The sequence below is a fragment of the Dendropsophus ebraccatus genome, chromosome 15, assembly GCF_027789765.1.
Source record: "Dendropsophus ebraccatus isolate aDenEbr1 chromosome 15, aDenEbr1.pat, whole genome shotgun sequence".
In the NCBI taxonomy this organism is placed as follows: Eukaryota; Metazoa; Chordata; class Amphibia; order Anura; family Hylidae; genus Dendropsophus; species Dendropsophus ebraccatus.
In genome coordinates, this window is record NC_091468.1 from 47,566,037 (window position 1) to 47,578,720 (window position 12,684).

A 12,684-nucleotide genomic window follows, 5' to 3' on the forward strand; every position below is an offset into this window, starting at 1 on the left:
CACTGTGACACGTACATTTAAAGGAAGCTGAATGTGTGGAATGTTAAGGATGATCCCAGCATTCCTGACTGACAGGGCGGATAAGCAGAGCCTGATATGAAACATTTGTGTGATATGGTACCAGGCTTTACCGTCTCCGGCCTGGAATCCCCCCATGAATGTGCAGAGCCAGGTACATAGGCAGACGTGATGTACACTTGTATACAGTTCATCCTCACTGGATTACAGAGTTACGTTTCCATTAGACAAAAAACAAATGTATGAATAATATTTGTATGTGAATGTGGCTGGAATAACGGTGAACTGTATAGTGACTAATTTTAAAGTTTTAAAGGGGTTATCCAGAATTAGAAAAAAAACAGCACGAATCCTGTGGGTGGTATTAGGGCCCTTTTACAAAGACCAATGCAGTGGTGCAAGTCTTTACAAGGCTCAATCACCTGTGCAGCCGGCCACACAAACGATCTCTGGATCAGCCTATTAAAGGGGTTGACCACTTATAGTAAAACTGTTCAGTATACAGTATAAGGTCATGTTCACACGTAGTATAACACTGGCCGTTCTGTGACCCGGCCAGGTCACAGAACGGCCGGTGTTACTCAAGATCATCCCGGCCGGTACTGCAGTACCAGCTGGATTATCTTCATTTTTGGTGAATTCGGATGCGGGCACACCGCTGCACACAATGATCTGACATGTCTGTGCGGCCACTTTTCAATTATGTCAGTTTTTTGTGCAGCCGGTTGGAATCCTATGGAATACTATGTGTATTGTTGTTGGTATTTGTTGTTGTTGGTATTTAAATGCAGCCGAGAGGCATTAGTGTCAGCCATAGGTGTGAGGTGCAGTAGATCCTTCTCTCCATGTCCGTATTTTACTTTTCTCCCTTTTCTGAGCAGTTGAAACTCCTCCTTGTAAGACCCATGTGACTCCAATTAGCAGGAGGCACCTGTGCACACATGGCCAGGGCTGTCTTACCCATTGGGCATGGTAGGCGGCTGCCCGGGGGCCCTTGCGTCCTAGGGGGCCCCTGCCCTGTGACATGTTCCCTGGCCCTTTAACTGGGAGTGCTCTTGATGAGCAGATATGGGCTGTGCACAGCTCGCTCTTGTGGCAGGAAGCTGCATTCTGCTTCCGGTCACTAGAGGTCTCTCTCACCCCCTGCATTCCCGTGCGGAGCAGGAGAGTGACGTCACCAGCAGAGCCCTGAGAGGAAGGAGAAGCTGGAGGCCTGAAGCACAAAGCCTGAGTGAGTATGTGCTGATACCAGGGAAGGTGTTAATCATGGGAGTGCTCTCTGCAGGGATGCAGACAGGGCTGTGGGTGAACTGGTAAACAGGGAGGGAGGGAGGGGGGATCAGGGGTGTAACTGCTCTGAGTGTGTATATATATCTCCATTCAGTGTATACAGCAGTGTATTATATACTTATCCTCCTCCTGAGTGTGTAAATATATCTCCATTCAGTGTATACAGCAGTGTATTATATACTTATCCTCCTCCTGAGTGTGTGTATATATCTCCATTCAGTGTATACAGCAGTGTATTATATACTTATCCTCCTCCTGAGTGTGTATATATATCTCCATTCAGTGTATACAGCAGTGTATTATATACTTATCCTCCTCCTGAGTGTGTGTATATATCTCCATTCAGTGTATACAGCAGTGTATTATATACTTATCCTCCTCCTGAGTGTGTATATATATCTCCATTCAGTGTATACAGCAGTGTATTATATACTTATCCTCCTGAGTGTATATATCTCTCCATTCAGTGTATACAGCAGTGTATTATATACTTATCCTCCTCCTGAGTGTGTGTATATATCTCCATTCAGTGTATACAGCAGTGTATTATATACTTATCCTCCTCCTGAGTGTGTATATATATCTCCATTCAGTGTATACAGCAGTGTATTATATACTTATCCTCCTCCTGAGTGTGTATATATATCTCCATTCAGTGTATACAGCAGTGTATTATATACTTATCCTCCTGAGTGTATATATCTCTCCATTCAGTGTATACAGCAGTGTATTATATACTTATCTTCTTCCTGAGTGTGTATATATCACTCCATTGTTGTCTCCCTGTATACTGTATAATACAATATACAGGGAAACAACACGGCTTATATATAGAGAAGGGCCAAACAACATGTCTCATATATACAGAGGGGCAACAACATGACTATTATATATGATAACCATGTTGTTTCCCTGTATACAATATACATACAGGGAAACAACATGGTTTATATATAATATAATAGTCATGTTGTTGCCCCTCTGTATATATGAGACATGTTGTTTGGCCCTTCTCTATATATAAGCCGTGTTGTTTCCCTGTATATTGTATTATACAGTATACAGGGAGACAACATGGCCTATATGCAGAGGGACAGCAACATGTCTCATATATAGAGAGGGGCACCAATATATATTAATTAGGCTATTACCCACCACCTGTATACCCCACATATACCTGTACCCCACATATATATATATATATATATATGGTTGTACACATATATCACTATTATAGGCTATATAACCACCTACCTACTGCTCCACCTTTATACCTGTATCTATATGGTAGATAAATAGGTGGTAAGGTATATTGCCTATAATAGTGATATACTGTATGTGTGCAACATACAGTATATGACAATCACTAATATAGGCAATATACCTTACCAGATAAGAGGGTTTTGATGGCAGCGGACGCTGGGGGGGGGGGGGGGGGCAATTCGCACCTCTGCCCAGGGGCCCATAATGCTGTTAAGACGGCCCTGCACATGGCAAGTACCTCCTAGCCTTCCCACTCTACCTGCAGGAGCCATGGTGAGTAATAAGACCATGTTCACACTTGTGTTGCTTGGTGGCAGCTTTCTCCGCCAGTGGTGCCTTCTGGGTTTGGTGGGAGCCCTTGGGGTTTGGTCCTGTGACATTGGGGTTGCAGGGCTATTTCATGGCCCCCCTTCCCTGCTTGCACACGCTTTACGGGGCTAGCAGTTGCTGACTGACACAGTGTGGAGTTAGTGTAGGGACTCATGTGAACCAGGGGACCTGCACGTGGTACATGAGGCAATATGGTTTGATCAAACTATATACCAACATCCTGGCGTTGGTTTTGAAATGTAGCCAAGAGGCATTAGTGTCAGCAATAGGTGTGAGTTGCAGCAGCTCCTTCTCTTCATGTCCGTACTCATCAAGATGAAGTAAGTTGCCAGGGATTCCTGCACTAGATGCCTTGCGGAACATGGTGTCCTAATCCATTTGGTTTGAGACTCTATATGGTTTGGGATATGGCAGGCTTGGTGTAAAAGGGGGCAGAACGTTACAATTTATGTGCAATTTAATGTATCATTGTAGAAGGTAAAGTACAACAGCCGATGTGGAAAATTTCTGTGTTTATTGAACCTGATGGTCAAGATAAAGTGACGTCAGAAAAATAATTGCAAGATGCTATTAAACATAGGTAGGACTGTTCATATATACAACATAATTATGCAGTTTTCTGGTTTTCAGGCCATAGGTGGACAAGCAGAAGCCATGATGTCATGTTACGTCATGAGCCTGAGAAGTCTCTGGTAGCTATGTAGAGATGTTTAACAGTCTTTTATACAGCAAGTCTGAAATCCGTAGAGGTACTGGTCTCATAATTACACACACACACACACACACACACACGCACACACACGCACTTGTATAAAGATCTGGAAATCATTCTTGGCCTCCGGTGAGTTTATGGAATAGTTCTTCATCCAGAGTTTCATTTTGATCTTTGGAACGAGTCGAAAGAAAGATGTAGCCTCCTATGTATTCATGGACGACTTTGCAGCTTGCACTCTGACATGTGAAGGCCACAGCAACGTTGGGGTCAAACTCAATAGCAACCTAAAAGACAGGCAAAATCGGATGTTATAACCAATAAGATCATTTCTGTTGTATTTTTCTACTAATTACACACAGGTGTAAATTATAGTGGAAATCTATGCCAGCTCAGAGCGAGTGTAGATTTCTGAGGCTCTTGACATATTTTCCCATGGTGTTTTTAAGGATATGTCTCAGTCAGTGATCGGCTGAGCAGACTTTTGGCGGCTGCAAAGGACAACAGAGAAGGAGGACACCGGGGCAGTGCAGACTGGTAAGTATTGTTGAGTGAACTTTGTGAACCGCATTAAAACAGCTAAATGGCTGTAATCGTTATTGTTCAGTTTAAGGGTCTGTTCACACATACAGACTCGCTGCGTATTTACCGCTGTAAGTTTCTCGCACATAAATCCACAGTGATACTGATTGCTATCAAGTCAATGTATGTGTATTCTCGCTGCGTGTTTGGTGCGATTTTTAAATGCGAGTTTTGATTTTCACATGATTTTCACAGGCAAGTTCAACACCACAAAAAACGCAGCTACTTTCATGCGAGTTTGATGCAAGTTCTGTGCGAGTTTTACGCAGCAAGTCTGTACGTGTGAACAGACCCCGAGGTTCATTTTGGACAAACAAGAACTTTACTTGAAAGTTTGGCAAACCTGCCAAACTGAACTTTTGAAAAGTTTGCTCATCTCTAATACTGTGCAGTATATATTTTTCACAGTATAGGAAATTGCAGTCTGCTGTGAATACCTATGTAGTTTTCTGGTACATAAAACCTCAATGAAGGCCTAAAAAGACACATTGTGGAGGTCTATGGCTACATTCAGCATGTGCTCCAAATATACCCAATGGGGGAGATTTATCAAAGGGTGTAAAATTTAGACTGGTGCAAACTACCCACAGCAACCAATCACAGCTCAGCTTTAGGCAGTGCTGAAAGGAAAGCTAAGCTGTGATTGGTTGCTGTGGGCAGTTTGCACCAGTCTAAATTTTACACCCTTTGATAAAGCTCCCCCAATATGTTCATTCAAATGCAGTGTGAACATATCCTGATTTCTTATTATTATAAAACTAAGATTTAATAAAAGAATAAAAATAAACAATAAAAAAAAAGTTCTATTGAAGTGATTGGAGCCGAGTTGTAATACCACAAAGTTGCAGTGCTGTTTTTGGACTGCTATGTTTTTTTCCCCTTTAATCTTGGATAACCCCTTCAAAATTCTTCTTACTGATGATTGGTTTAATCCAAAGACTCTGGAATCTCCAGTAAATTAAAAAAAAAAAAAAAAAGCCCATAATTTTGGCAATTAGATCTTGTCATCCTGCAGAAGCTGGCAAACAGTAGCCAAACCAACTGGAATGGGAAAAGTTGCTAATTCTTTGAACAATAGGTGATTTTAGAAGGAAACCCATTTTGTACCTGTTGGATCTCCCAGTTGACGTTCCATTGTTTCATATTTGCGAATCTCCAGGTTGTAACAGGGTCTCCAGTGGCAATGTCTATCCTGATCAGTCTATTGTAAGAAACTCCAAGAAGTTCCTCTTTCTTAGCTTCTCTAAATCTGGGGAAAATTTTTTAAAAATGTTAAAATAATTGAAACTGAGGGTTGAGAGTTATTGTTTTAACTATATGTCTATTAAGGGCAGAGTTAATGTGCAGTTGTGGTCTTCTCTTTTGGCCACTGTTATGCTTTTAAGCTGCTGTCTGACAGCAATATCTCCTTTACATCCCATACCTATGAACGATGAGGTGTTTTGGATAAGGAGGGGGGGGGGGGGGTAAGTTATGCCCAGGATCCTCTTGTGGTGCTTACCTCCCTGAGAACGAAAGATCAGGCAGTTACAAATTCAACATGCCCGATCCTTCTCACCTCTTGACAACATCTATTATGAAAGAGTCAGGAGGCCTCAGATACAAATTAGATGGTTGTCTAGTCCCATCAAAATCCTCAGGTATAGTTGATACATGTCTAATGTGTATAGGGACCTAAGCCTAAACCTAGCCTGAAAATGGGATGTGATATGATCAATATGATATTGCTGATGATCCAACTTGCAGCACTGTATGGGTTTCTTGTATAAAGGACATTAAGGGAAGGACAGGCCAAGTGTACAGGACTGAGTACTGATACAGTGTCCAACAGCAGCGCTCAGTTTCAGAGAGGGACAGAGAAGCCTTCTTATTCTTCATGAACCAAAAAAGTGGAAAAAGAAAAGAAAAAATGTATCGGAATGGCTTTAAATTAGAAGATTTCTCAGCAACATATAGAATCTAGATGTATTTACCTGACAATGTAGTAGGCTATACCAAACTCAGGAAGTGACTGCCATGCCTGAATAAACCTCATTTTAGCTTCAACAAGAGGCATCTGCGATATGTTCTGTTGTGCCTCCAAAATGCGGGAAGCTAACTGTGAAAAAAAAAGAGTAAAAAATAGGGTTACTGTCCAGTTGATATGGAAAATAACCATAAAGCACATGTCTCATTACAGCTGGCTCCATACACAGCTATCAATAGCCCACGCTCATTCTAAGTAACCGGCATCAGAGATTATGTTGCTACCAGTCATTTAACGCTCTAGATGTCCTACAGAGTTAATTGACAGGTGCCATGCCATGTAAGATCTGCTAGTATTTCCTGCATTGTGCAGACTGTACTAGTAGATTACCAATTAAACAGTTCAGTGAAGTACATACATATTGCATTGCACTGTATAAACAATCAAATTAGAGTATAATTGAGAATCACCACATTCAAAAAAGGACAAACTATTAAAATCTAGTGAAAGGTGAAAACTAGAGATGAGCGAATTTATAGGAATAATAAAATAATGTGCCTCATTAGCTTAATAGTGGGCTTATCAGGCTTTGAACTTCGTGCCACTCTGCGTTCCTGGCAAAGCTGGATTCAGTCCTGGAGAACCTCCCAATTTCCCAGGACTGGATTCAGCTTTTCCAGACACCCGGAGCAGAGCGGCTCGGAGTTGGCAAGCTGATTATCGAGCTAATGAGGCACACACCCGGGTACTACACAGCAACACACATAAAACATAGACTCATAGACATAGTAATCAATCACTAGGTACCTGTTTAGTTTTGTATTTCTTTGCATACTTAGGTGACACAAAGCACTCCGGTTTGATGTCGACATGATCAATATTGGTGTTTATTTGGGTAGTTGTGTTTGTGTTTTTCAGCCTCAGAAAAGAGAGGATGTTTTGTACTTCTGATCGATATGAACTGTCCGCCATTGTCTTTCCCTTTGATGCCAGTATACAAGCCGCCATCCATTTAGAATACTGGGACTCCTGGTGATCCAAAATGGAAAAAATACATTAAATTATGTTGACTGTTGATGTGTTTACTACTCATGGAGTATTTCACCTGAGTAGTTTTTCTATATCACTTAAAAGTGGCACCAAAACATTTTAATGTTTTGATCGGTCAGGGTGTAAGTGTTCAGACCGCGACTGATCAGGAGAACAAGCCAAAAGAAGTTCCATGCACAGCATGTTCTCTTGTGGCTCTGTGTTATGTGACCTGGACGGCTGCATTATATAAGTCTATGGGGCCATCCAGATCCAGATCACGGTCTAAACACTCACCCTGGCTGATCAAAACGATTTACATCTCCTGTGACATAACAAAAGCTTGTGGTCCAACAGCTCCATGGAACAAGGTCCGTAGAGTGGCAGTGGAGCGTAAGGGATGCAAGCTGTAGTGTCAGTGATCCTGGGAACCGACCAAGTGACATAAAGCAAGAAGGAGTCTAACAGCATCATTCAATCTGAGATCTTCAGTTTATTGCAAATCCACGAGCAGACAGGCAATGTTTCGACCTCAGAGGGTCTTGCTTGATAAACACTCTCTGAGGTCGAAACGTTGCTTGCTGTTGGATTCCTTCTTTGTGACAAGTTTAGCTTTTTTTCTAACGAAAGAATAATGTAAAAAAAAAATCCTCCTAAGATCTGTCCTACTGGCTTTATAGAAAGCCAACTTGAGGTATTGCTTATAAGAGCTCCTGTCATCATGTATCTGTCTATGGAGATTGGGACACCATGTAATGTATAGAAAACAAATCAAATATAGTGAGAGACTTGCAGACAGATCCTTTAAAGGACTAATCTAGGAACCTTAGACACATTGTTTCAGTATTATTACCGGAACATGATCTCTCTACTTACATTGTCACATCGTAGGTGTACTTCATTCATCCCTTCTGCAAATGGTATTAGCAGTTTTATCCCAAACCTTCTTTGTGAGACACTGACGTCTGGTACAACTTCACAGCCTGGGCATGAAGAGACATGAAAGGCCGCATGAAGTTGGAATTTGTTTTACAGACATCATAGGTACATTCGGTTTTGTTAAAGTATATTGTGCTTTGCTGATCCTGTGACTTCATATACATGCAACATAGTTATTCTCTTAATTGTCCCTCTTATATGTACACACACTATAAACATAGTGAGCCACATTCGACAAGCAGTCTTCAACATGGTAGAAAACTTTTTGGGGTGTGATTTCAGCCGCATTCATGCTTTTATTGGCTAAAAGATATAAAAGTTATACTCACCTGCCCCAATCCCCCACCACACCTATCCTAGTGAACCCCAGACCCCAACTGAGCAGAACTTGCTGTTTATTAAAGGGGTTATCTTTTTCTTTCAAATCAACTGGTTTCAGAAAGTTATATAGATTTTTAATTTTCTTCTATTTAAAAATCTAAAGTCTTCCCATATTTCTCAGCTGCTGTATGTCCTGCAGGAAGTGGTTTATTCTTTTCAGGCTGCCACCACTGTCCGAAACAGGAATTGTCCAGAGCAGGAGAGGTTTTCTGAGATTTGCTGCTGCTCTGGACAGTTCCTGTCTCAGACAGAGATGGCAGCAGAGAGTCAGACTGAAAAGAAAACAAGATTTCCTGTAGGACATACAGCAGCTGATAAATACTGGAAAACGTAATATTTTTAAATAGAAGTAAATCACAAATCTATATAACTTTCTGAAATCAGTTGGTTTGAAAGAATTTTTTTTGCTAGATAACCCCTTTTAAGTTTTGTAAGGACTAGGCACCACTGGAAATTAAAGAGGTTATCCCGCGCTACAAAAACATGCCCACTTTTCCCCCTCTCTTGCCTCCAGATTGGGTGGGGTTTCAAACTCTGTTCCATTGAAGTAAATGGAGCTTAATTGCAAACCACACCTGACCTGGGGACAAGAGAGGGGGAAATGTGGCCATGTTTTTGTAGCGCTGGATAACCCCTTTAAGGCAGGTGATTATAATTGTTTTCCATTTTCATTGTCAGCCTGAAACCATATACAAGAATTTATCAGGTGTGGACAACCCCTTTAAGAGCATGCTAACATTGCTTGTGGGGAGCTTCTGAGATATTTTTGCTAAATAAGTGGCTGCTTATTGACCTGATTTGTGTAAACACGTCCTGGTCAGTAGGTTACAGGTCGGCGGTGATTGTGAATCACTGGGAGATAGCGGCAGGAATGCGGAGGCCTTGTGGGAGTTGTGTGAAGCCGGGGATGTGATGTTTTTATTAGTGACTCCTCTAGTCTAATTTTGTACTGGAGATACAACACACCAGGCTTTGGTTTCCAGTTTGAGAAGAGATCAAATATCCATTAGCAATGCACTTTACAGCTGATTTCACAGACAAGGCTTTACAGAAAAGAGACTTATTTGGGCATTTTTGTGTTTTTTTTTAATTAGCTTTTTTTTCCGTACATGAAATTAACCACTTACAGTATGTTATGCTTTGTAGGTTTTTTAGTGGTGTGTTTTCCACTTATTATGGGGATAGTTTATAGAGAATACCCTCATAATAAAGTAACACATAAAAGGGGTTATCCAGCGAAAATCTTTTTCTTTCAGATCAACTGGTGTCAGAAACTTATATAGATTTATAACTTATTTCTATTTAAAAATCTCGTCTTCCCATACTTATCAGCTGCTGTATGTCCTGCAGGAAGTGTTGCTTTATTTTCAGTCTGACACAGTGCTCTCTGCTGACAACTCTGGCGAGGACAGGAACTGCCCAGAGCAGGAGAGGTTTTCTATGGGGATTTCCATAGAAAACGTCTCCTATTCTTGTCAGTTCCTGTCTTGGCCAGAGATGTCAGCAAAGAGCACTGTGTCAGACTGAAAATAAAGCAACACTTCCTGCAGGACATACAGCAGCTGATAAGTACGGGAAGACTTGAGATTTTTAAATAGAAGTATATTACAAATCTATATAACTTTCCGACACCAGTTGATTTTAAGGAAAAAAAAAAAGACAACCCCTTTAACTGCCTACAATTGCATTGTCGAATCCAGGGAATCCAGAGACCATGCACATGTTTGGACATTTTCTTACCTCTCAGGTTCATTTTTTCCACAGGCTCTCCATGACCAGCTTCTTTATTCTTAAAATAAGATATCGATGTATCTTTGAAAACAAACCAGTATTGCTTGTAAGCCTTGAGCGTTAGCTTTTTCGGTCTGCAAGACAAACAGAAGCAGATTATAAACTACTTGTGTGAACATTAACAGACTCTGCTAGCAAAGTATTACTTGCTACACCACCTATATTGGCTTCAGCGTTGGGTAGTATTTTTATTTACCCCATAGTAACATCCCCTATTTTATATAGTTTTATATAGTCAATGTGCGCACCCACATCAGTACTCCCGCTCCATAGTTCTCTGCGCCCGCTATTCAATGAATAGCGGCCGCAGGAAAACTGACACGTTAGTTGTTTGCGGCGCTGCTAGGGATCCCGGCTAGAGCGTATACTATAGGGGACATGTATCAAGTAGAAAAGTCGTATTTTTTTGCGGAAAGTGCCGATTTTCGAACAATTTATTCACAAAACAGGCCATTAGAGAATAAAATATTCGCAAATCGGCACTTTCCGAAGTGTACGCCAGGGGGGGGGGGGGGGGGGGCAGGCCCGGAGGGGGTGTGAAGGGGGCGGAACGGGGGGTGCGGACTCCGTGCGATTAATCACTGTTTTCTTGGAAAGATACACAGAAAACTTACTCCAGCTCTCAGCTGGCGTAGGTTTCCTCCCGTGCACACCGGCACGCACGGGATTTATGTAGAGGCAGTCCGCCTCTACTTAAATCTCAGTAGTGCCGGAGCTGCGGGGACATTTTTAAGTCCGGCGCAGAAAACGCTGGACTTAATAAATGTCCCCCTATGTGTATACGCTCCGGCCGGGATCCCATAGACAGCAAGGTAACGTATATTTTCGTAATAATCACTGCCGCTGTGGCTTTACGAAAATATACGCTGTGTGAACATAGCCTAATATTAAATGCGTCTATGTAAAAAGGTTACAAAAAAAGTTGCAAACAAATTTATCTGGTACTGACCAGACGTAGGCCTGCACCAGTTTTTGCGACTTTGCAAATGATAAATTATGTGAATTTTTGGGTAAATAAAATAAAAAAAAAAAAAAAAAAAGTTGGATCTAAAAAATATTTGCTCGTCGAATACTGGTTCATAAATAGAACTGCACCTGTATTATGTGTATGGGAAAAAGTAAAATTTAAAGATGCACTGTCACAAAAAAAAAAGTTTGGCATGTGAGAGAGACATTTCAAAACTTTAGATCAGTCAGAGAGTTCAGACTGAGCGGGAGAATGAGCTTGGAGAAGGTAAACACTTCCTCTACCGCCTCTGTGTCATGCGAGGAGACGGCCTTATAATAGGAGTCTATGGGGCAGGTATCCTCACATTGATACAGAGCAATGAGGGGACCACATTCTAATGTTGTCCTCTCCCCGCTAATTCTACTGATCGTCAGGGTCTGAACACTCAGACACTGACCGATAAAAACTTTTGACATGTCAAACTTTTTTTCTCGTGACAGGTACACTTTAATATCCCTAAATCACTGAACAATTTTCCCCCAAAACATTTTAGGAGTGTAAACAACAGGGTTTAAGCTTTCCCCATTGCACCCTCCCTCCTGCTTCTCTTCCCTGCTCCATCTTTTAGAATATCCTACTCCAGCGTTAGTGCACTTAGAAAGTCTGATTGCGTCTGCCATCTGCTGTTCAAATATGAGCATTACATGGTACACATTCACCATACACTAGGAAATGCATACAGACAGCAGTATGGTTGGATGGGAAAGGGAAGGGGTGAACTATTTAACAGTAGGGATGAGTGAATTTACAGTAGTAGTGATGCACTTCGCTGGACTTGGTGGTTGGCTTGTCAGCCAGCTGCCTTCGAACTCTGTGCTCTCTGCTTCAGGTGCCTGGAAAAGCTGGATCCAGTCCTAGGACACTGGGAGAAGTTTCCCATGGCTGGATCCAGCTCTTCCAGGCACCCAGAGCAGAGCAGCACAGAGTTCAATGGCAGACAGCCCACCAAGTCCAGTGAAGTGCTTCGCTTCACTACTACTGTAAATTCCCTCATCCCTATTTTGCAGCAATAGCTTTTCTGCATCACTGCTGGCTGGAGCAGGCCTGTCCTGCTGTGCCTAACCATCCCTAGCATAAAAATGATACTTATGTGTATGTGTGTCACAGTCTATCTATCTATCTATCTATCTATCTATCTATCTATCTATCTATCTATCTTTTAAAGACAGATTAAAGTAAAGACAGATTAAAGTAGGTTGAAAAAATATATCTAAAAGTTTATGGAGAGACAAAATGCCCGATGGCTTTGAATACATACCTGAAAAGTTTAAGGTTATCTGCAAGTTTAGGAATGTCTGTAATATCCTCCTGTGAAACAGTTAATAGGACTATTAGAAATTTTACATTTAGTTTATTTTTGAAGAGGGTACAGGG

At 41.5% G+C, this 12,684-nt stretch overlaps 1 protein-coding gene across 1 annotated transcript in view; it reads right to left on the bottom strand.

Moving 5' to 3' along the window:
• Window positions 1-3,398: 3,398 nt before the first annotated feature.
• FERMT1 (FERM domain containing kindlin 1) overlaps window positions 3,399-12,684 on the bottom strand; it is a 31,810-nt gene continuing 22,524 nt past the window's right edge. Inside the window, exons 9-15 of the mRNA XM_069954697.1 lie at window positions 12,569-12,618; window positions 10,251-10,375; window positions 8,067-8,173; window positions 6,969-7,190; window positions 6,169-6,293; window positions 5,303-5,444; window positions 3,399-3,900 (exon numbers count right to left, since the gene is read on the bottom strand). Coding sequence (XP_069810798.1) covers window positions 3,727-3,900; window positions 5,303-5,444; window positions 6,169-6,293; window positions 6,969-7,190; window positions 8,067-8,173; window positions 10,251-10,375; window positions 12,569-12,618 — 945 coding nt within the window. The 3' untranslated portion in view covers window positions 3,399-3,726. The remainder of the gene's footprint in view (window positions 3,901-5,302; window positions 5,445-6,168; window positions 6,294-6,968; window positions 7,191-8,066; window positions 8,174-10,250; window positions 10,376-12,568; window positions 12,619-12,684) is intronic.